This window comes from Macrobrachium nipponense, chromosome 32, assembly GCF_015104395.2.
Source record: "Macrobrachium nipponense isolate FS-2020 chromosome 32, ASM1510439v2, whole genome shotgun sequence".
In the NCBI taxonomy this organism is placed as follows: domain Eukaryota; kingdom Metazoa; phylum Arthropoda; class Malacostraca; order Decapoda; family Palaemonidae; genus Macrobrachium; species Macrobrachium nipponense.
The window spans coordinates 11,805,147-11,830,463 of NC_061094.1; the positions used below are offsets into that span (position 1 = coordinate 11,805,147).

Genomic DNA, 25,317 nt, shown 5'->3' on the forward strand with positions numbered 1-25,317 from the left:
TGTACTTGCCACTGATTTGAAAAGCCTCCTGCTCTGGTCAACTTCTCAATAGTTTGAACGCAGTCAGACTCAGAGCGGAGAGGTTTTCTAGTACCTCTTGAAGTGGGGCTGTAAGAGAAGATCGACTTTCTCGGGAAGGGTCCTTGGAAAGTGCGCTAGGAAGGACATGACCTCTGTGACCCAGTCGCTCGACGGCCAACATGGGGCGATCAGCGTCATCCTCGCTCCCTCTGACACCGCAAATTCTCTTATTACTTACTCCTAAGAGTTTGAATAGGGGAAAAGAAACTAAACATCCATCCCCGTCCAAACCCATAGGATGGCGTCTATTGTTACCGCTCCCGGATCGTGAAAAAAGGGGAGCAGTCTAGAGGAAGCCTCTTCATCTTCAACATTGCGAAGAGATCTATCAAAGGACGCCCCTAAAGTCTCCACAACTTTCGACATACTTCTAAGTGAAGAGTCCACTCGGACGTCAGTAGTTGCTACCGTCGATCGAGAAGATCCGCACGGACGTTCTGCAATCCTGTAACAAACCACTTGAGGATCGTTACGTTCCGTGCCTGTTCTCACCACAGGCTCTCTCTCGTTAACTCGAACAGGGACCGAGAGTGTTTCTCGATACTTCTTGCGATATGCGAGAGTTGTGGAATTGTCAGAGTTGATCTGGACCGCTCGGTCAACAACTCGTTCTTAGAAGAACTGGAGAGCCAACCTCACTGCTTCCAATTCTTTGAGATTATGTGGCAGGACATCTGTTTCCCTCTCCAGATGCCTGGCACCTTCTCACTATCACCTTAGGTGATCGTTGACCAACTGAGAAATGTTCAGAATCACTTCCATATCTTCGATATTATTTCAGTTTTCCGGTAGGAAAAACTGGAGAGGTCTGAATTACAGTCTCTTCAGGGAAACAAACTTCTCCAGCGAGGAAATGGTCCCCAGCAGACTCATCCATTCCCTCACCGAGCCTGTTTCCTTCCCCAATAAGGCTGTGCTTTGCCTAAGTCGGTGTGCATTATCATCATAGTGCTATGCCTCGGTAGACTCGTACAGAATTCTGTTACAGTGCGGTAAACAGAACCGAAAAGTCTAAGAGATCTCTGTTGAAAAATTTCGCAAAGTGAAGGCGATGTTCATTCATGCATGCGAGAATTCCCTTCAACCCGAGGCAAAAGTCCATGATTGTAGGGCAGAGATACGGTTAGTCAGTCAATCCCGCAGGAGAGAGAGATGTAACCGACAGCGCATGGCAGACAACCAGCTGGAACTGAGCTGGCTCTACAGCAGTGTTGCCACTGGATCCGCATATGAATTCCATCTGGATAAAAACAAAATATATTTGTTTAGCCTTGATAACTATGCGGAAATTTTTCCCCTTCCGGACAGAGTAGGACGGAAATCGGAAAATGAAATGATGGTGCTCGCACCGTGGGTTTATTTTTCCGTTATAACCTCAAGAATTCCGCATTTTGGCAACGCTGCTCTATAGTGACAGCAGTCTACTTTCGCCGTCTCGCACTATTCTGCCTGAGTTGCCAGCTATTCCATTCTACGAAGGGATATGTTTGATACCATCATCGAGCAGAAACTCTCTCTCAAGCAGGTACATTTAGGCGAAACAGATTTCGCTAAATACAGAAGCTGAGCTGGTGTTGTCGTAACAATACCTACAATAAATAAAAGGGAAACTGGAAACTCCTGGAGGGTTACCGGGAGTACCGATTAAATGTAATTAGAATAAAAGTCCTCTCGGCCGCCATCCGTAGGGGTAACTACGGTATGCTTATATAACTTGAACCATACAATCGCTTAATAGCAATACAACGCGAATGTAAAATACGTAAGAGTATTTTGGCCACTTGGACAGCTATCTCCCTAATACATTCTTTCTTCGACGAGGAAGAGAGGGAATGGAGATCGACTGTCTTCGTCCTCTTAGCCAAGAGAACGAATTAGTATTAGCCGTAGGAGAGCCTCAAGTGAGAACCGAGAACCGAAGGGACAACAATCCAAAGCTTTCTATGTTATCAGAACAGGAAAGGCTTCATGGACATAGTCTACAAGTCTTTTTCCCCGACGAGCCTCAGCGAGGTAGTAACCAATGAATGAGAGTTCTTCTGAATCTTGTCAATAAGAGCTATCCGATTACGCGATCGAATGTTATTGGGATCTTTGTCAATGAGAACTAACCCATTTACGTGACGAAGAGTTTAATATTTTGTCAATGGGGGCTTACCCACTTACCTGACAAAACGTTTAGTATCTTGTCAATGGGGGGAACCCACGGATATGACAAAAGGTAATCAAGGAATTTTTGAGCATATAGTCTTCCCGATTCCCGTAGAAATCGAGGAAGGGGCAGGATTCCTGCTCAGAGACTGGGCTTACGGCAGGTAGGACCTGAAGGTTCCCCTTAGGCAGCGCCTTCCTGATCGCAGAAGAGGCGTTTTATGACACCGAAATCTGCTAAAATTTACTAGAGTTTCCTTCTAGATGCCATATCATCAGAACCAACCTGACTACCTTATCCATGCAGGTTGGATAGTTATTCGAGAGAAAGAGAGTCAGGTCCCCGAGACTGCAGGTCCAGGGCTCTGAAACACCAACCTAGGAGTTAAAAATATCCATCGTCCTGAACAGCCCTTTCAGATGGCAATGCAGATCTGAAAGCGTTTAGGAAACTTTAGCAGAGGACGGGAGAGAACTCCTCAGGGCATCTATCTGGCTGGTAAAATCGTCCTGGGAAGAGGAAGGAACTCTCCAACCAGTTACCTCTCCCGTCTCATATCAAATGCCTGCTCTTACGCTCAACCTCGCTGGAAGTAGGGCAAAGGAAGTCTTGCCTTGCGCTTTCCTGGAGTCTATCTAGTCATGGATTCTATTGAACGCTCTCTTCATAGAAAGCGAAGAGGACATCTTGACGAGACCAGGCGCCTTCCTCTTCTTCAACGACGCCAACAGCGAGAGAGGAGAGCAAGGGACCGAGGGCTGAAACTTGTCAGCAAACATGTCTTATAGAAGGCGGGTCGACACCTTGATAGACGAAGATGATGACGAAGTAGTCTCTTCTTCATTCGTAGGTTGCAAATCGCTCGAGGACTCTGTCTCCTTTGCGGGAACAGGAGAAGGGTCCTTAACACACCACGAAGCAATCAAACTCTGAGGTTCCTCTCGTAAAAGGGGGTTTTCTACTTGAAGTAGGATCCGAAGACGAAAGTCGGAAATGTTTAACCCTTAAATGCCGAAGCGGTAAAAAAAAAAAAAATGTCTCCCGTGTGCCGGAGACGTTTCAGAGTGAGCGCGGAAGCGGAAAAAATATTTTTTTTTTTTAAATCACAGCGCGCTTAGTTTTCAAGATTAAGAGTTCATTTTTGGCTCCTTTTTTTGTCATTGCCTGAAGTTTAGTATGCAACCATCAGAAATGAAAAAAATTATCATTATCATATATAAATAATGCGATATAGGATAGCGCAAAAACGAAATTTCATATATAATTGTATTCAAATCAGGCTGTGCACAAAACGGTTAAAGGTAAATAGTTACTTTTTTTTTCATTGTAATGTACACTAAATTGCAATCATTTTGGTATATAACACATTGTAAAACAATAAAAGCAACACAGAGAAAATATTATCACAAAATAATGCATGAATTCGTAATGCGCGGACGTAAACAAATATTTTTTTCAAAAATTCACCATAAATCTAAATATTGTCCTAGAGACTTCCAATTTCTTTCAAAATGAAGACAAATGATTGAATATTACTATACTGTAAGAATATTAGCTTACAAATGAAGTTTTCGACCATATCTGACGAGTTAAAGTTGACCGAATGTCGAATTTTTTTTATATATTTTTTTTATATGCAATTACTTCGGAAATAAGAAAAGCTACAACTTTCAAATATTTTTCGTTTTATTCTACATGAAATTGCGCACATTTTCATATATAAAACTCTATGAAATGCCTAATATGAAACGGAGCAAATATTTCGAGAATGGGACTTACGCATTTCGGAGATTTGTGGCGGAGAATCCGCGCGCGGAGGGAAGGAAAGTTTTTTTTTTAAATTCACCATAAATTTAAATATTGTGCTAGAGACTTCGAATTTGTTTCACGATGAAGATAAATGACTGAATATTACTAGACTGTAAGAGTTTTATCTTACAATTGCGTTTTTCGACCATTTCGGTAGAGTCAAATTTGACCGAACGTGGTTTTTTCTATTTATCGTGATTTATTTGCAAATATTTCGAAAATGAGAAAAGCTAAAACCTTCAACTATTTTTTGTTGTATTATACATGAAATTGCGCACATTTTCATATATAAAACTTTATGTAAAGGCTAATTTAAAATGGTGCAAACATTACCACAATCGCACGTATGATTTTTTCGAAGAGTTACCGCCGCGGCGGGGACGTAAAGAAAATGTTATTTTTTTCATAAATTCACCATAAATCGAAATATTGTGCTAGAGACTTCCAATTTGTTGCAAAATGAAGTTAAATGCTTGAATATTACTAGAATATAAGCGTTTTAGCTTACAATTGCGTTTTTTTACCATTTCGGTAGTCAAAGTTGACCGAAGGTTGAAAATTTGTCACTTATCATTTTTTATATAAAAATATTTCAAAATTGATAAAAGCTACAACCATGGGTTGTTTTTAGTTGTATTGTGCATGAAATTGCGCACATTTTCCATTTTATATAAAACTTTATGTTCAACGGCCTAATTTAAAATGGTGCAAACATTACCACAATCGCACGTATGATTTTTTTTGGAAGAGTTACCGCGCGGACGTAAGGAAAAAGTTTTTTCATAAATTCACCATAAATCGAAATATTGTGCTAGAGACTTCCAATTAGTTGCAAAATTAAGGTAAATGATTGAATATTACTAAAATATAAGAGTTTTTAGCTTACAATTGCGTTTTTTTCAACCATTTCGGTAGAGTCAAAGTTGACCGAAGGTTGAAATTTTGGCACTAATCGTTATTTATATGAAAATATCTCAAAACTGATAAAAGCTACAATCATGAGTATTTTTTTGTTGTATTCTACATAAAAATGCGCACATTTTCATATATATAATACTCCATGTAACGGCTAATTTAAAATGGTAAAAAAGTTATGTCAAAGTGACGAAATAATTTCCGAGATGTGTCACAGATACTTTTTAGTGCGGCAAGAAAGAAATTCGCGCTTGCGCGCCTGCGTAACGATTGTAAACAAAACAACACCTTGATCCGTGAACTCCCAGCATCCCCCAAGGCGCGTGATTCAAGAGTTTTTGGCTGGTAGGCCTAAAAGTATTTTTCCGCGAATTTTTTAAAAAACTTTTGTATGTCGACGTAAAATACATCCAGTCGGCGTTTAAGGGTTAATAGAAAACTCCTAAACTTTGCGAAGTTCCGGTAAAGGAACGTCCTGCGGAGCGTTCTGAAGAGTTTCCACAAAAGCGTGCAGAAAAGCGTCATGCTGGGCGTCCTGATGGGCGTCCACAAATGTGACGAGCGTCCAGAAAGCGTCATGCTGAGCGTCTAGAGAAGCGTCACGCTGGGCGTCATGCCAAGCGTCCAGAAAAACGTCACGCCTGGCGTCTTGACGAGCGTCCGAGAGCGTCCCCCCCCCCCCCCCCCCCCCCCCCCCCCCCCCCCCCCCACGCTGCGTCCCAGCCAAGCGTCACGCCTGTCAATGAGAGCTTATCCGTTTACTTGCCGGGTGTCAAGCTTTTGAACAACATCCTGTTTCGCAGTAGAGCGAACATCACATAACGTATATGGAGCGCCATGAGGAGAGGAGGGGGAGCATCTTTGGGAGCAGGAAAACAATCCTTGCTACGAGAGTAACGACGTTCCTTCCTCTCGACAGATCGTCGAGCGTCCCGAAAGGCGTCCTAGCGAGAGGCTTGCCGAGCGTCTTGATGCATAGAATGCCGAGCGTCCTGAAAGACGTCCTCACGAGGGTATTGCCGAGCGTCTTGCCTTGAAGAGGAGGAGACTGCCTGATTCTCTTAACAGACAGCCTCGAAACCTTCCTGCGGCGACGCAGTACTGCCTCTCTTTTGGCGAAAAACGAGGCTAACTGTTGCTGATCCTGTGAGAAGCGAGGGGCGAGGGGACGCCTTCTTTCTTCTCATAGTAACAAAGTTAGAGCGTCTGGCGCTCAAAAGCGTCCTGCTCCGATGACGTCCTGTTTCTCTTCTGCGGTGGAAAGTCGTAAAAATATTCAAGCGACGTTTGCAACGCATGACGAGAGAGAGGACGTGAAGCGTCCTCTTCTATAAAGCTTCTCTTTAGAGGGCGCGAGTCCTTCCGAAAGTTCCAACCCCCGTGCGGGGAGGACGCTTCGGAGGACGAAAAGCAATCCTTAAGGAGGCATGCACGCGCACGCTCCTTGGCAGCCTGGGAAGCGTAAACAGTAACTGCTGAAGGGACGCCAGATCGGTGGGGGTTCCCCGTAACCCTCCTTCGGCTTTCGACATGCCCACTCCCTGTTGTCCTGGGACTCCGACAGAGGTCCAGGCCTAGAGGCATTATAGGGCCGATCTGAGGGCCCCTCCACAACACTAGGGGCACTACACTTCACAACGAGCACTTTAGATTCCAAGATACGGATGGAATCCACAATAACAGAAAAGGCATTACCTCTCGCAGACATAACCTCATAGCCCGTAGGCCATACTACAGGGTTAGGCAAAACAAAGTCTACAGGAAGGTTAGCAGGTTCACTACCCTGACTTCTGTTTACTGATACAATCTTTGAGGAAGACCGCCTGATTCAATCACGCTCTAACTTACGTACATATGAATCATAAATCTTCCCTTCAGAATCAGTCAAACTCTCACACTCCTTACATCAATCTTTCAATAAAGAAACATGCCCTGTGCACATCGTGCATACCAAGTGAGGATCTACCGAAGCTTTCAGTAGCCTCACCTTACTCTTGCAGACAACACAGTCTGAAACTAGCCAAACTAGATTCAGACATTTATGCAAAGGTCAATCAAAACCAAATTGAAATCAATCTATGATAGCGTATGCCTAGCCACAAATCCAAGTCAATAAACCAAAAGACAATTAGGATACTTAAGCGGCAATGAAGTTTACAAAATCCTAAGACGGAGGTACTGAAAACAGTTGTTGACAGTACCGGCGACAGAGAAAATCTGAATAGAAAATGGGAATGGTTCCTGATACCCGCCTCCCAGCGGCGGGAATGGGTACTAACCACCTGGCCGACCACTGCTTGTGTCGTAAGTTTTGAAATTCTGTCGGACTTCGGAGAATACAGCTATATATATATATCTGACAGGTAAGCTTCATGAACAAATTGATGCCATAACAGGGCAAGTTTCAGTTAATGGCACCACATGGTGCCGATAATAGAGTTATGGCGCCATAACATACCTAAAAGAGGCGCCATTAACTGGTTATCTGCACCATTAACTGGTTATCTGCGCCATTAACTGGTTATCTGCACCATTAACCTAAATTTGGCGCCATAAATCGCAGTGTTTCGGTTAATGGCAGTTTTCGCTTATCAGCACCCCGCTGAGAACAGAACCCCCGCCGATAACTGGGGACTTCCTGTATTGGGAATCAAAAGAGCCCTACCATCCATTAAGGATTAATAAAAAAAAAAAAAAACTTTAAAATTAGGTATTTTGTATAATGAATGAAAAAAGACTACTAACAATACACAAACAGAATTTTAGAATTCAAATTGGCAACCCTTCGCCCCAAGATGCCAATTATGAGTAGTAAATATACTAATTATATTTGAGTACACACTCGTCATATTACAGAATTATGGAGTTCGGCTCAGTACCAGTACTAATAGTCTACAGCATCTGCGTAAACACTAGCCCACCAGACACCTAAACTGTATATATAAAAGCATGGTGTACATTTCAAGACATTGTTTTGGAAAAGAAGTCTTTTATACCATCAAAAATGGTTGTCATGTCAACTGTTGCCTGTCCAGTTTGCAAGTTGCAAGCTCAGTGGGGTCAAGAGGGCAAATTACCTATTAATCTGATAAGTTTTGTAACTAAATAATCAAATAAGCTTTTTAGAAAATAGTACTTGTTTTGGCACTATGAACCCAGCACTTTATTCATGCTTGTGTAGCAATTTTGTCGTGAGATGGGTTAGTGCCTTGTCACTTGTCAGTAACACTACAGGGTATACAGATGAAGGACATTATTAACCCTTAATAGATGGGCACCAGCATGAGTATCGAAAACAGGTTTAGGTTGGTACACAGGATAACTCAAAAGTGAGAATCAATATTATGTGCAATACCATTTGAATGAAAATAGCACAAAACAAGTTCAGAGCACTTCAATTGTCTATAGTAAATGACTTGTGGCAACTGTGGTTTCTCAGCTCAGGGAGTCAGGAGTCAGAGGTAGCTCTCAGTATGACTTTAGACATGAGGGAGAATGTTTCACTGCTGGCTGTCCTATGATGTCTTTATTCTTATTTGCTCATAAATATACCCAGGGATTGCTCTTGTTCATGGCTGCACTCATTTATGCAATAAGTATAACGTTAAAACAATACTTTCATCATTCTCTTTTGCTGTTTTTGAACTTACTTAACCCTTTAACGCCGATTGGATGTATTAAACTTTGATATAAATTGTCTGTTGGGTGCCGATTGGATGTATGGTACGTCAATATAAAAAAAAAGTTTTTTTAAAAATTCGCGGAAAAATAGTTATAGGCCTACTGGGTAAAAACTTTTGAATCACGCACCTTGGGAGATGCTGGGAGTTCACGGATCAAGCTGTTGTTTTGTTTACAATCGTTACCCAGGTGTGCAAGCGCGAATTTCTTTCTTCTTGCACTAAAAAGTATCAGCGACACATCTCAGAAATTATTTCGTCACTTTGACATAATTTTTGCACCACTTTATATTGGCCATTACATGGAGTATTATATATGAAAATGTGCACAATTTCATGTAGAATACAAATAAAAAAAACTCATGGTTGTAGCTTTTATCAGTTTTGAAATAATTTCATATAAATAACGATAAAAGCCAAAATTTCAACCTTCGGTCAACTTTGACTCGACCGAAATGGTAGAAAAACGCAATTGCAAGCTAAAACTCTTACATTCTAGTAATACTGTATTCAATTATTTACCTTCATTTTGTAACAAATTGGAAGTCTCAAGCACAATATTTCGATTTATGGTGGATTTTTGAAAAAAAACTTTTTCCTTACATATGCGCACAGTAACTATGCCAAAAATCTCAGAAATTCTTTCATCAGTTTGTCGTAATGTTTGCACCGTTTTATATTAGCCATTACATAAAGTTTTATATATGAAAATGTGCACAATTTCATGTAGAATACAACAAAAAACAACCCATGGTTGTAGCTTTTATCAGTTTTGAAATATTTTCATATAAATCACAATAAGTGCCAAAATTTCAACCTTTGGTCAACTTTGACTTGACCAAAATGGTAAAATACGCAATTGTAAGCTAAAACTCTTACATTCTAGTAATATTCAATCATTTACCTTCATTTTGCAACATACTGGAAAACTCTTGCACAATATTTTGATTTATGGTGAATTTTTGAAAAAAACTTTTTCCTTATATCTGCGCGCGTCAACTCTGCCGAAAATCTCAGAAATTCTTTCGTCAGTTTGTTGTAATGTTTGCACCGTTTTATATAAGCCGTTACATAAAGTTTTATATGAGAAAATGTGAGCAATTTCATGTAGAGTACAAAAAAAAATAACTCATGGTTATAGCTATCATCAGTTTTGAAATATTTTCATATAAATCACTATAAATAGAAAAAATTTGACCTTCAGTCAAATTCAACTCGACCGGAATAGTAAAAAACTGCAAATGTAAGCTAAAACACTTACAGTCGAGTAATATTCAATCAATTTCCTTCATTTGGCAACAAACGGAAAGTCTCTAGCACAATATTTCGATTTATGGTGAATTTTTGAAAAAACTTTTTCTTACGTCCGCTCGTTACGAATTCATGCATCATTTTGTAATAATATTTTCTCCCGTGTTGCTTTGATCATTTTACAATTTGTTATATACCAAATAATTGCAATTTAGTGTACAATACAACGAAAAAAATTTAACACATTAGATTTAACCCTTTTGCTCACGGCGCAATTTGTATACAATTATATATGAAAATTTTTTTTGTGCTGTCATATATTCCAATATTCATATATGATAATATTTTTTTTCATTTCTGATGGTTGCATACTAAACTTCAGGCAATGACAAAAAGAACCAAAAATGAACTATTAATCTTAAAAACTAAGTGTTCTGTGATTTTTTGAAAAAAACTTTTTTTCCACTTCGGCGCTAACTCCCAAACGCCGCCGGCATACAAGACACACTTTGGTAAATAGCGGCTTGGCGTTTAAGGGTTATCACGACTCTTGCCCAGGCAGTCAAAAGAAAGACTGGTGTAGCGGCATCGTCCTTGACCAATCCTCACCCAAGCTACACACGTGTTGCCAGATATTACAAGATTCCTTGCTTTCATCTGCTTTTTAACCGGATCCAGCCAGGCGCGCTAGAAATGAACCTATTGTTAAGACCGAAGGTTTGTTCGCATATGAACAAATCACAGTTTTGGTTAATGGCAGTTTTCGCTGATTGGCACACCCCCAGGAATGGAACCTCGCCAATAACCAGGGACTGCTTGTACTATAAAAAGTATAACCAATCATTACCAAACTTAACAAAATCAGTTATGCAAAAATGATAATATAAATTACTCCCTCAGTATATACAACATACCTTCAGCATTTTCAAAAGATAGTTAGAAAGAAAACTCCTGAAATCTTGGCTGCTAATCCAGCGTGAAAAAATAGTCTTCTTACTCAGCAGTCGATGTGACTTCTGAGCTTTCACTAGCCAGTACCACTCATCTGTTTTACGCTCTATTTCAATTATCTGTAGAACACGAGCAAATAGTGGCGACTCATAATAGGGAAAGATACACATCAACAAAGAGCGGCGATTCATACAGTTCACCATATACCTGAAACATTAAATCTTTAATTAATGTGCGAAAAAAATAACAATTTGTCGGAAATTGTATTTTTCCTAACTATACAAACCTGAGGTCCTTTACAATAGGAATACAACTTGCGGCAGCTGGAAACGGTCATAAGCTTCGAACAAGGGAGTTTGGTAGTTAACTGCTTGTCCGACAGTCCGCGCACCGCGCGACTGGGAGGTGAAGATCCACTTTGCTTTAGGCCCAGGAAAAAAACAGTGAGGGGTGGCATGAGGTGGGACTAAAATAAGAACCTCAGGTTTGTATAGTTAGGAAAAATACAATTTTTGACAAATTGTTATTTGTTCCGATATGAATACAAACCATCGGTCCTTCACAATAGGAAGACTCACTTTTGGTGGGTGGAATCTGAGTATTATGAACAGACTGGTGTTCATCCAACCTTGGTTCCCTCCCTGGTCGTAAGAGCAGAGAGGGATCCTAGACTCTACCCAATGATTGGGGTATGTACCGCAGGATCAATGGTCAGACCTCTGGGCCCAAGTAATAAGAGGGAGGCAAGTGTACCTCTTAAAACTATCAAGCAAGAACTTGTTCCTATTGCAAGAGGCAATATAAAGTCATGGGTTTGTCTCTTGTTGGCTTCCACTTTCCCCCACCTTGTTGGGGGAAGTGGTGGATAATTGCTCCTATCCCTAATGAAAGGGACAGGATGGGGCTCGGTCGAGTGGCTTACCTGCATCGCCTCCTGTTCCAGCGTAGTGATGACCGCGTCCCTCTGCCCACAGGTAGAGGGAGACAAAAAGATGGGGAAGAGAAGGCCAGTCACACTCTCATTCACTCATCCATTCATGCAGTCACACAAGGATGCGATGCTGTTCTGTCTGCTCGGGTGCTGGGTAAGCTACACAACATGTTGAGCAGACCCCACGGGTCCCAAGAAAAAAAAGTGTCCAAGGACCTGTGGGCTATATCCCGAAGGTAGAAGGAGGTGAAGGTGGTCTGGTTGGACCAGACCCCTGCCTTCAGGACCTGCGCCACGGAGAAGTTCTTGGGAAAGCCAAGGGAAGGACCAATACCTCTGACTTCATGGGTTCTCGGATGAAGAGTACGGATGTTGTTGCTACCATCCGCTTCGTATGCCCTCCTGATCACCTCGCACAGCCCGAAAGAAAGTGTGTTCTTGGATACCTCTTTTTTGGTCACCTCGGTGCTAACGAAGAGGCGTCGACACTCAGGCCTGAGGTGCCGAGTTCTCTTCAGATAGCGCCGTAGCGCCCTCACAGGACAAAGCAGCATCTCATCCGCATCGTTGTTGGTGAAGTCCATTAGGGAGGGGATTGTGAAAGACTCGATCTGGGTCTTCGCTACGAAGTTCGGGACGAAATTGAGCATCACAGATCCCCATCCCCTGGAATGCTTGACGTCGAAGTAAAGGCCATGCAGTTCCCCTACTCTCTTCATCGATGCCAAGGCCAGAAAGAAGAGGGTCTTGAGGGTCAGATCCCTGTCTGATGACTCTCAGAGTGGCTTGAAGGGACTTTGAGTTAGACTCCTAAGGATGAGAGTCACGTCCCACCCCAGGGGCCTGAGTTCCCTGGGTGGGCAAGACCTCTCGAAGCTCCTCATAAGCAGGGAGATCTCGAATGAATTAGAGATATCCACTCCCCTCAGTTTCAGGACTAGGGCCAGGGCGGCTCTGTATCCTTTGACTGTGGGGACGGAGAGGAGATAGACCCCGTCTAAGACAACAACCACAGAAGACGGCCCACTTTCCCTGGTACATAGCTGCAGAGGAGTCTGATGTACCCAGCCATCTCTGTTGCTGCTCGGTGAGAAAAGCCTCTCGCTCGCAAGAGATGGTGGATAACAGCCAGCCGTGAAGATGTAGGGAATGGACTGACTGGTGGTACCGTTCCACTAGTGGCTGGATGAGAAGGTTGTGCCAAGGGGGAATCTCTCTCGGTGCTTCTGCAAGCAGAGCCAGCAGGTCTGGGTACCAAATGGGGAGCCACCAGGATCATCCTGAGATTCGGGGTGGCCAGCACTCGGCTGATCACCTTGTGAATCAGACAGAACGGGGGAAAAGCTTACGCGAAGAGGTTGCCCCACAGGTGTTGAAGAGCGTCCTCTGCAGCTGCCCATGGGTCCAGCACAGCCGAGAAGAAAACCGGAAGTTTCCTGTTGTGCCGGGTGGCGAACAGATCCACTACCGGATGCCCCACAGGTTAAAGAGCCTTTCCGCCACGTCTGGGTGTAGGGACCATTCGGTCCCTATCACCTGATCCCGACGGCTGAGCTTGTCTGCTACTACATTCCTCTTGCCTGGAATGTAGCAGGCTGACAGCTCTACCGAGTGGGCTACGGCCCACTCGTGCACCTGCAACGTCAATTGGTGCAACGGGAGGGACACTAGGGCCCCCTGTTTGTTGACATATGCCACTAGTGGTGTTGTCGCACATCAACACCACTGAGTGTCCCACCAAGCGGTCCTGGAACTCTTGGAGAGCGAGGAACGCTGCCTTGAGCTCCAGGACGTTGATGTGAAGGTGCTTGTCGTGACGATCCCACACTCCTGCAGCCAGCAACTCCTCCAGATGTGCGCCTCATCCCTCAGTTGACGCGTCTGAAAACAGCAACATCTCCGGGAGGGGGGGGGGGGGGGGGGGGGGAGTGCGGAGAGGCACTCCTCTTTAAGAGGTTCCTGTCGTCCAGCCACCAGGCTAGGTCCTGCCTCACCTCCTCCGTGAGGGACACGGGGAAGTACAGTGGGTCTCTTGCTTTAGTCTCCACTGGAGAGACCGCAGGTGAAGACGCCCGTGAGGGACTAACTTCTCGAGTGACGACAGGTGGCCAATCACGACTTACCACTGCTGAGCTGGCTGTTCTTGCCGAGACAGGAACTGGTAGGCTGCCTCCCTGAATCTGCTGATCCGCGAGTCTGCGGGGAAGACTCGCCCTGCTGCCGTGTCGATCAGCATACCCAGGTACTTCATCCTCTGCTTGGGCTCGAGATCGGACTTCTTGAAGTTCACCACGATCCCCAGATTGCGGCAGAACTTGAGAAGTTGATCCCTGTCCTGTAGCAACTGCGAGCGGGAGCTCGCCAGGACCAACCAGTCGTCGAGATACCTCAAAAGATGCATCCCTGACGAGTGGGCCCAAGCAGCCACCAGAGTGAACACTCGCATGAACACCTGTGGGGCGGTTGAGAGACCGAAGCAAAGTGCCCTGAATTGGTACACCGTCCCGTCGAGGATGAAGCGAAGGTACTTCCTGGAGGATTGATGGACGGGTATCTGGAAATACACGTCCTTCAAGTCCACCGGAAGCATGAAGTTGTTCTCCCTGATGGAGACGAGCACGGATCATGGTGTCTCCATCGTGAACCGAGACTGGCGAACGAATCGGTTCAGGGGAGAGAGATCTATCACCGGGCACCAGCCCCCTGAAGACTTCTTCACCAGGAAAAGACGGCTGTAGAAGCCCGGTGAACGATCCCTGACGATCTCCACAGCTCCCTTGCTCAGCATGGCTTGGACTTCCTGCCGAAGGACTACGTCCTTTGATGTTCCAGGTACGTAGGTCTGAAGGTGGACCGGGTTGGAGGTGAGGGGTGGCCAACACTCAAAGGGTAGTAGATACCCCTCCCGAAGGACGTCTACTATCCAGGTCTCCGCTCTGTAATGCTGCCATGTTGCCCAATGGCTCGCCAGGCACCCCCCCCCCCCCCCCAACTTCCGGCAGCAGGTGAGGGGGAACGCCGTCCCTAGCATTTCCCGCCTCTCTTCGACTTCTTCCCAGCTCCACCTTGTGGGAAGGAGGGCTGGGAGGAGGGCTGATGGCGACCGCTCGTGGAAGAAGTTGAAGGCAGAGTCTTTCCTCTCGGCTTCGACGATGCAATCGTCTTGGCCGCAGAGGAAGCGCTAACAAAACTCTTGGGTTTGGCCGCAGTGGCTCGAGGCTGCCCAGCCGCCTTTGAGACTGCCTGGTGGACAAAACGGTTACTGTCGTCAGTGCGCCGTTGTTCCACCGCAGCGTCCACCATCTCTCCTGGGAAGAGAGAGGAGGAACTCCGCACCAGTCCGTTCTGAAGACCCAATGCCGTCTCACGCCCAGCCGCCCTGGTCACTCAGGTGAGGACTGTGTCCCTACGCCGAAGTACCAGGTTGGCCCACAGATTTGCCGTCTGGTGGGCTAGGTAGGAAATGGCTCTACCTCCAGACTTGCACAGTCTCCCGAAAGCCGGGTCACCTAAGGGAGTGAGATTTCCCAAGGTGGCCGCGACCTTAGACACCGTGAGGGACCACAGGTCTAACCATGAGACTGCCTGGAATGCCGATATGGCGGTGGATTCCAGTGCAAGTGCCTCTTGCTGCGAGAACCATAAGTTCTCCAACAGGAGCTGCTGCAGAGACACCCCCGGAGTTAGCCTAGCTAGCTCCGGGTTAACCTGTTTGGGCAGCATAGGATCCTCCAATGGCACATAGAATCTCCTCTGTCGCAGTAGAGGCGGAGGAAGTAGCTTGGAAGACCTGCCGGACCGTAGCAAACCCTCCTGTCCGGAGACAAGAGAGTCCACCTGGCCCAGCACCGAGTCAGCCAGAGCTGATCGCGGCAGACACACCGTCATCTTGGGTTCCTTCTTAGGACCCCAAAACGACTCGAGCCGGGACGTGGGCTCAGAAGGTGGGAGCAGCGATCCTTCCCCGAGGTCGTTGTGCTGACGAATCAGCGCAATAACCTCTGCAAACGACCTCTGGATCTCGGGAGTGATTGTGTCTTGAGGAGTAGGTCAGTCAAGTCCCTCCAACAAGAACGCCTCTCGAGACCCTCCTCCTTTGGAAGGAGGAACTGCGACAGACCCCTCCCGGTCTCCTCCTGCCACTTGTGCATAAGACCTGGTCGGTCCTAAGACCGTGCCTGGCTCGTAAGGCGTCATGGTGGGACCGTGAGGAGCGCGCTCCTCACAATCACTCCGGATTGCCTCACTCTTCCCGGTGTAACCCGAGAAAGTTGAAGGGATCGGAGAGGAAGACCTGACGCTCCCCCCTCGCCCACCAGCAGAACCTGCGTGCTTGGGGGGCTGCAGGCAATCGCCAACTCGAGCTGCAGGCCTGGTCGCGCAGCTCTCCTGGGGAGAGCGGCTGAACCGAGAACAGCGGCTCCGGTGCCGTGCGTCAGAGGAGCTGCTGCTGGTTCCCCTACCCGCCCAGTCCCGATGGGAGCGGCGGTCAGGGGACCTGCAGAGACCACTGTCGCAGTGGGAGCGGTGCCTGTCCTCATGGCGCGTCGAGCCGCTGGCCGAAACTGGTTCCAGCAACCAAGGGGACCTCTTCCTAGCCTCAGCCCGCGGCCGGTCTGGTACTGTCGCGTCAACCCTGGTCACCTGCGGATCACCATGAGAGTGATCGCTGGTCTGGCGGGAGTCACCTGAGCGACCCTCACCAGTCTTCCGCTCCGTGCCTCGGTCCTGGCGCCGAGCGAACTTGGAAGCCTGGGCCTTGGCTGCACAGTCACCCGCAGGCGACCGTACACTCGGTACCCCTCACGAACGAGAGGCCGAGACGGAACCTGGTGTAGTGGCAGAACCTCTAGCACCAGGTGAGGAAGTACCGGTGTTAGCCGGTACCCCTCTGGTCCCCGTCTTCTTCCTTGCGGAAGGAGAGACGGGGCGAGGACCAGCAGAAGAACCCCCTGTCCCACCGGAGTGAGACGGGCCCTTAGAAGTTCCCGAAGGAGACTTCTTAGGGGGGGAGGAGGCAACCTCCTTCTTCCTCTGCTGTGAAGCCTTGGAAGTTGAAGGGGAAGAAGCGGCAGCAGGCGACGACAAAGAAGACGACGAAGACAACGAAGACGATGACGACGAAGACGATGACGACACCTTCCTCTTCTTCTTCTTCTTCTTCTTCTTCGTCAGCTTCCTCAGGACAGATGTCAAGTCCTCCATCCAGGACGGAGCCGGGGCTATTGCCGAAGCAACATGGCCCGGCTGCACCTGTCCAGAAGGACCTGCGACTGGGGCAGCAACACCACGGGCAGGAACAACGTTGGCAGGGGCTGGTCTAGGCACGGCAGACACGGCAGGAGCGGCAGGCACGGCAGACACGGCAGTTACGGCAGGTACAGCAGGAGGCGGGACAGCGGCCAGCGACATCCTGGGTACGGGTGGAAGGTCCAGGGGCAAGCTCTTGGGGCACCGAAAGTCGGGGGCTGAGGTGAGAGCAGCGAACCCGGGCGGCGGAGTCACGACCCTCCTCGAGAAACCAGCAATCGGGGCCTGCACCGCAGCTGAGAGGGTTACCATTGTCACGTGCTGGTGAGGAGGAGTGGCATACCCAGGGGTCGAGACGGTGGTAGTGGTGGTAGTCACCGGTCCATGGGTGACCGGAGCGGCACTCCCCAGGTGATGAAACAGCCCCCCAAACGCTCGGTGTCCCCTGGAGGCCCAGCGAGAACCATACCTGGCTGAGGATGTCACCCGCAGCAGGAGCACCTGAGGAGGCAAAGGTCGGGTTAGTAGAAGGGGTTCCCCCTCGCCCGGGGGGGCAAGCCCCACCCCGAACGAACGGAAGACCCGGAGTACAGTTGGATGTCGGGGTACCTCGCCCCCTCCTCCACGCTCGACGGATCGGGCGAAGAGAAGGAGCGAGAAACCCCCCCCCCCCCCAAACCCCCCCCCCCCCCCCCAAAGGGAAAGGAGCCATACGAGGGAGCTGAGATGGCGGCAGGAAAGAAGACGACGTGTCTGTGACCAAGGGAGTCGCTGGAGAACCTTCCGAGGACTCCCTGACAGGCTTACGTCGCTTCCTCCTACCCTCATAATGCACCCACTGCTCCTCCAACCAAAATACACATAAATCACAAGGCTCGGCGTGAGAGCATTCACGCTTTCGGCACCGAGCACACAAATCATGAGGATTCACTTCAGGAAACGAGCGGAAGGCCCCACACTTACGGCCCTCCACACCAGGGCACACTCTGCGGCTGATGGGGGAGCGTGGCGAACTCTCCAGCTCACGGGAATCCATTAATCACCAATGTAAATAATAAAAATGCAAAAAGCACACGTACTTACAGTATTTTCAATCACACTACACAAAGCAAACCAAGTTTGGAGAAACACAAAGCATACAACGAAAGGCGGGCAGAGAGAGGTGGAGAACACGTCTGTCAACCAGCGCAGCCTAAAGCATAGTGGATCTTCACCTCCCAATCACGCGGTGTGCGGACTGTCGGACAAGCAGTTAACTACCGAACTCCCTTGTTCGAAGCTTATGACCGTTTCCAGCTGCCGCAAGTTACATTCCTATTGTAAAGGACCAATGGTACTGTATTTGTATCGGAACAAATGCAATTTAAGTGACAAATATAACATTAATAATAAATTACCATCATCTTCAACATTTTAAGTCAGATTTTCCCTCTACAGGGTTAGCCACAATGCATGTTCTCTCAATACAGTGGTCCCCCCGTATTCGTGTTCTCCGGATTCGCGGACTCACACATTTGCGGATTTCTCTCGGGAACATTTCCCCGCATTATTCACGGAAAGTTCGCACATTCGCAGTATTTTTCTGAGAAATATCTACAAATTCCTGGGTTTTTTTTATCATTTTCATCATAAAATGCACATTTTGTGATAAAACTATACAAAAAACCAAGTATGGAAATTTGTAGTGGGTTTTTCTTGAGTTTTAACTAGCAAAATAGGCTGTTATTAGCGTTTTTATAAGGGTTCCAAACATTCGCGGGTTCTAACTATTCACGGGGGGCTCTGGTACGCATCCCCGCGAATACGGGGGGGACCACTGTACTCCTATTAAGTATACTATCTGCCTCAATTACCAAATTGTCTCCAAGATTATCTGGTCCTTCCTAAAGGTTCTATCTTGGTAATTCTATATCCACTACTTTTCTAGCTGCTCCTCTACCATTTCCAGTACTATATGTCATAACAGATCTTTGTCATCTGAGCTGTATTTTCCTGCCTGTCCCCTCAGCTACAAACTTCCCTACTTGAAACTTCAGTTTACTAATGAATACCCTTGTATACCAACGGTCTAATAATCTTTTTTCCACTTCATCCAGGTTACCAGTACTCTTTCTTATTGGCTCCTCAATACTTGCCCTACAATTCATAGTGTTCCCATGGCAACAATACCATCAAATATGGTAATTTATAAACATAGTCAAAGTCCAATTAGTTTATACTCAAAACAGTTATCATGTAGTCTGCTTGCTTAAAACAGTTTTTCTTAAATACTGTGATCCTAAAATTTACCAGGTGACCAATATTGTGCACTAATGAAGAACAAATATTTGCAAAAATTCCTGTCAGTATGAAGAGCTACCATGTAAACATGAGCAAATACATGGCAGCAACTTCACAGTTAAGCGAGTGGTTCATTTACAATACTGTTATTATTGCCAGTTCTCTCTCTCTCTTTCTCTACGTAAACAGTAATTATCAATGACAATTAAGTATACCATGTACACCATATCCAAAAGTTTTTCTGTGATGTACAGTACTAAGAAATCACAAAAGTAAGCACGTGATTTTGTTTATTAACTGAAGCCACTTGGAAAGTTAAAAATGAAAAGACAGATGTGTTAAATACACATACGTACTTGGCACTGTGTTTTCGTTTTTAACTTTCCTAGTGGCTTCAGCTAGTGATGTGCAGTACGTAATTACAATGTGTAATGAGAACTTTAATGCTAAGCTAGCCCAAAACTTATTTGACGCTGTTTGGAGGAGATATGAATGTCTTAAGGGGGATTTATACAATTTTACCTTAAACATCTCTTGTATTAAGACAGGCAATATAATAAAAAACAAAAATTTTTCAGATTGATATTTTTTGAATTGTGTACAGTTAGTTCAGTAAGTGAACTTTACTTATCAATTGTGTGTGCTGTCTGATGCTGTGGGCATGCAGGCAACTCTATGCACCAATACTTAGAAAACAAATCCTCCTCTTTTTTATTTTTGGGTAGGGAGTGTAGAACAGTAACATTCAAATGCAGTATAGAACAGTAATTTTCAAATGCAGTACAGAAAAGTAACTTTCAAATGCAAATCGCTAAAATATTTACAAAATTTGCAAGTACACTGTACATAAAGTGCCTTACATTTGGTTAATATGGAGATTATCAAATACTATGAAATACTTCATAATATGAGAGGTGAATTTATAGTGTGTGTACCTAACTGAGAGTGGGGCAGGAAATTATGAAAATCCTAATACACCAGCCTCCACTGAAATAAAAACTAAAACTTTGTATAAGCACGTGTATAACTGTTTGCTGTTGACGTTACCTAAACCTATAGCTATCGTATCTCTTATTCTTGAAACACTCCACAAACTCCATCAAAATGCATTTACGTAATATGGTGAAGCATAAAATCAAATTAAATTTCAAAACTAATCATAAGCAGTAGATGGCTATGGAATTTAATCTCTGGTAATACAGGCGGTCCCCAGGTTACGACGGTTCCGGCTTACGACGTTCCGAGGTTACGACACTTTTTCTTAAATATTCATTGAAAAATCCGCCCTGGGTTACGACGCTTGTTCCGAGGTTACGACGCTGACTCTTCCGACGCTCCGAGTTAACGACGCTTTTAAAAAACGCATGCTGTGATAAGAATCCTTTATAGTTTACCACAGTATAGTAATAAAATAAGTTTTTGGTTACATTACAACAAAAATTTTTAGGTTATGATGATTTTCGACACTTTTTATGTCGTATTTTTAAAATTTTTTTAGTGACGCCTCATATGCGGAACTAGTTTCCGAGCGAATGAATACACTAGCTTGGGATGCACAGTTTAAAACAGTCCAAAAGCGCAAATAATGAAAAAATCATTACCGGTTTCCAGTACATAATTAACAAAACTAAGTTTCTGGTTAGATTACAACGCAAATTCCAAGGTTACAACGTTTTTTTATGCTTTTTAACGATACCTCATACGCAGAACTAGTTTCTGAGTGGAGGCTTATGCATAAATTAATTTACACTATTAAACTGTATGGTAAATTGACCGAACAACAACCTCGAACGGTCGAGGACGCTAAGCATAACAATACCAAAGGACGCCACTTCAATTGCGTGCCTGCCTGCATTTCACTAGGTTGTGTCTTGCTACGTTCCTGATTTTTGTTGCATTTTTCGTGCCTTTACTATAGCTCCTAAACGGCAAAGTACTTCCTCCGATGATAGTTCATCCAAGAAGAGGAAGGTCATCACCATGGAGGTAAAATATGACGTTATCAAGCGTTCTGATAAGGGAGAAACGAACACCGAAATAGGTCGTGCTTTGGGCCTTAGCAGGACGACGGTGGTAACCATAGTCAAGGATAAGGAACGTATTCTGAAGCACGTTAAGGATGCTGCACCGATGAAGTCAACGGTGATTAATGAGAAGCAACGTAGCCAGAGCATTGTTGAAATGGAGAAATTGCTGATGATCTGGCTGGAGGACCAGAACCAGCGACATGTTCCGGTGAGCCTTGGTGTGATCCAGGAGAAGGCTAGAGAGCTGCATGAGGCAGTAGTGGAAAAGTTTGGAGAAGGCAGTGCTGGGGGTGAATTTGCCGCGAGCAGAGGTTGGTTCAATCGTTTCAAGGCTCGTGCAAATTTGCATAATGTGAAGCTGCAAGGAGAAGCTGCTAGTGCTGATAGCGAAGCAGCAGAAAGTTTTCCAAGTGGTTTGGCTGAGATAATTAAGGATGGTGGTTACACGGCTGACCAAGTTTTCAATGTGGATGAGACTGGATTATTTTGGAAAAGAATGCCAAACCGAACGTACCTTTCCAAGGAGGAGAAGTCAGCACCTGGCCATAAAGCTGGTAAGGAGCGACTGACTTTGCTGTTTGGGGCCAATGCAAGTGGCGATTTGAAACTTAAGCCCTTGCTGGTGTATTTGGCCGAGAATCCCAGGGCTTTCAAGGGCATTTTCAAGAGTCAACTCCCTGTGATTTGGAAATCAAACAAGAAGGCTTGGGTTACCTTGATGGTCTTCGAAGATTGGTTCAATGACCATTTCGTGCCAGCAGTGGAACGGTATTTGACTTCGAAGGGTCTGCCTTTTAAGGCCCTTTTAGTTCTGGACAATGCCCCTGGTCACCCTTCAAATTTGAGCGACATGCACCCTAATGTGAAGGTGGTGTACCTCCCACCCAATACCACATCGCTGATACAGCCGATGGACCAGGGAGTAATTGCTAATTTCAAGGCTTACTACCTTAGAAGGACCATACGTTTTGCTTTGAGGGCCATAGAAGCTAACAAGGAGTTGACACTGAAGCAGTTCTGGAAGGGCTACAACATTGCTGATGCAGTGAAGAACATTGCAAGTGCTTGGGACGAGGTGAAGACGACCACTTTAAATGGGGCCTGGAAGAAACTGTGTCCACAGTTTTGAAGGCTTTGACCAGGCAGAAGACGTCGAGACTGTGACGAGGAAGATCGTAGGGGTAAGCAAGAGGCGCGTCAACCCTGGGTACCAGTGGCTCGCCACGAGAGCGATCGCTGGTCTGGTGGGGGGAGTCCTCCTCCTCCTCCTCCAGCTCTTGGGACACCGGAAGTCAGGGGCTGGAGCAAGAGCGGCAAAACCAGGCAGCGGCATCACAATCATCCTCTTAAAATCCGGCAGCGCCGCCTGCACAGCAGCTGTCGGGGTAACCATTGCCATGTGTTGGGTATAGACCAAGTGCCGGGGAGCAGAGTAGCCTGGCGTGGATACCGTCGTGGTCGTCGTCGTGATTGGGCTATGAGTTACCAGCATGGTCCCTCTTGAAAGGAAACTGAGCAGCCCCTGAACACACGGTGTCCCCTGAAGCCCCAGCGAGTACCAGACCCGGCTGAGATCGTCCCCAGTGGCAGGCAAATCTGAGGAAGGAAAGGGAGTCGGGTTAATGGGGGGGGGGGGGGGGGGGGGGGGGTTTCCCCCCTCGCTCGGGGGGGGGACAGTTCCCACCCCGAGCAAATGGACCATCCCGAATACAACTGCATGTCCGGGTACCTCGCCCCCTTCTCTACACTCGACTGATCGAGGGAAGAGAAGGAGTGAGATACCCCCCTACAAGGGGAAGATGCCATACGTGGGAGCTGAGATGGAGGGAGAAAGGAAGAAGACGTGTCTGTAACCAAGGGAGTAACAGGCGAACCTTCTGATGACTCCCTGGCCGGCTTACGTAGTTTCTTCCTCCTTTCATATTGCTCTCACTGCTCCTCCGACCAAACAAGACACAGATCACAGGGCTCGGTGCGAGAGCATTTGCGCCCTCGGCACCGAGAGCACAATTCATGAGGGTCTACCTCGATAATGGACTGAAAGGCCCTACACTTGCGGCCCTCCACACCAGGGCACAATCTGCGATTGATGGGGGGGCGAGGGGATCTCTCCGGTTCTCGGGAATCCATAATTCCAAATAACACAGCATGAAAATTCAAAACACAACCAAGTACTCACGTTTGTTTTGCACAAGCACACTAGACAAAGAAAAAGGCAAAATATCTTCACGATATAAAGCAAACCAAGCATACAACGAAACAGCGGGCAGAGAGGCGAAATAGTACGTCCATCCAGCAACGCGGCCGAAAGCAAAGTGACTCCTCTCCTCGCAGGCGAGCTGACCGCCAACTGCCAGACAAGTAGTTAACTACCGAACCCCCTTGTTCAAAGCTTACAACCGGTTCAGCTGCCACTAAGTTACCTTCCTATTGTTAAAGGACCAAGGGTTTGTATACGTATCGGAACAAATAACATATTTTTTTAGAAAAAACATATAACTTGGTAAAATTTAAATAGTAATTTTCAACTTCTTGTGGAAGGTAGGGAAAATTTCTTAGAATTTTTTCTTAAATCTTGTGCATTTGCATATCTTCCTCTTTCCATTGATGTGTTTTTTTTCTTAAATTGGCTGACCTCAATGTTACCCTGCCCTGGGGTGCTGCATATTCATTTTTTACCCTAGCTCCTAAGGGTTAAGAGAGGTCATTGTCTTGCACATTCTGATTACAGTACTATATCAGTTTAGCCAATGTTATTCTATTTATATTTTCTGTATTAGTGAAAGGTGGGCATTGTTCAATGTATGGGAAACATATGTCTGATTTTAAAAAATGTCTTAATGTATTGAAATTGTGTTGTGACATCATAGGATGTGACATCATACAAGACAAGATGGCGGTGGTGTGGGGTGAAAATGTAAACAAAATAGAGTGTGGAGAACAGGAGAGACTGATATGGTGTTTGGTCTGGCAGGAGAGAGCTCTCTGTCTTATAGGAATTTGTGGGTTGCAAGTCTTGTTGTGGTGTTTTTCAAAGTCTTAAGATAGATTATACTGGGACAAGGAACATGAACAGGTGGTTAGATTGTAAGGTTGCTGCATATGTATAAGAAAGATCAGGCTAGAAGAAAATTCAACTGGTAGCAGATCACGGTTCCCTAAAGAAGAACAGAGCAGATAGTGAACAAAGGGCGATAAGATGGAGAAGGGATTGTCCAAAATTTAGTGGGATACAGGGCAAGTATAAAGGATGGAGAGCACAAGCCAACTAAACAATCTTTTCTTTTAAAATAAGGAATATAGTGTCTAGCATTCATGATAACAGTGAATGTGGGGCAAAGTAAATACTATATTAAGTATAAAAAATTAATTTTGCTTTGATAACATCAAATTTTGTAAAGCAATGATTTGCTGTCTGATGTACATTCACAGTAACTATGGATTTGATAATTCTCTACAGAAATAATTAAGAAATCTATTATTCCAATCATGAATAAAAGTTATCACCTCAAAAATAATGAGAATAGTTCACCTGTAAATTAGCCATTCCAGAGCTTTAATAGATGCCTGCTTTTCCAGGTACGGAGACAAAAGGAGTAGAAACTCTTCTATTTCCTGATCCAGTTTTGTGTTCTGTTCCTTGTCAACAATGACACGCTGAAAGTCCTTAGAACCCTTTCCAAACAATGTATCTTTAAATGAATTGAACCTGCTATCAACTTTGAGTAACTCATCAAAGCCTGATAAACCTGTGAAAAGAGAAAATATGACGAGATATGTAAATAATAAAATTCAAATTTAAATAAAATGAACAGAGTAAGAAAAGAAATTCATTTATGTAGTTAACAGTTTTTGAATAACCAAGCATAGCAATTTACAGTGGGTTGTCTTAATTCCACATCCCAGTGACTACAAAAAAGTCCAAGGCATAAAATACATAATTACATTACACTTAAAAATATGAGAAATTGTTCCCTTGAAACAAATAGG

At 45.4% G+C, this 25,317-nt stretch overlaps 1 protein-coding gene across 1 annotated transcript in view; it reads right to left on the reverse strand.

The window, feature by feature from the left end:
- LOC135207362 (HEAT repeat-containing protein 1-like) overlaps positions 1-25,317 on the reverse strand; it is a gene marked incomplete in the record, with an annotated part of 186,507 nt that overhangs the window by 39,102 nt on the left and 122,088 nt on the right. Inside the window, 2 exon segments of the mRNA XM_064239090.1 lie at positions 10,803-11,046; positions 24,860-25,076. Coding sequence (XP_064095160.1) covers positions 10,803-11,046; positions 24,860-25,076 — 461 coding nt within the window.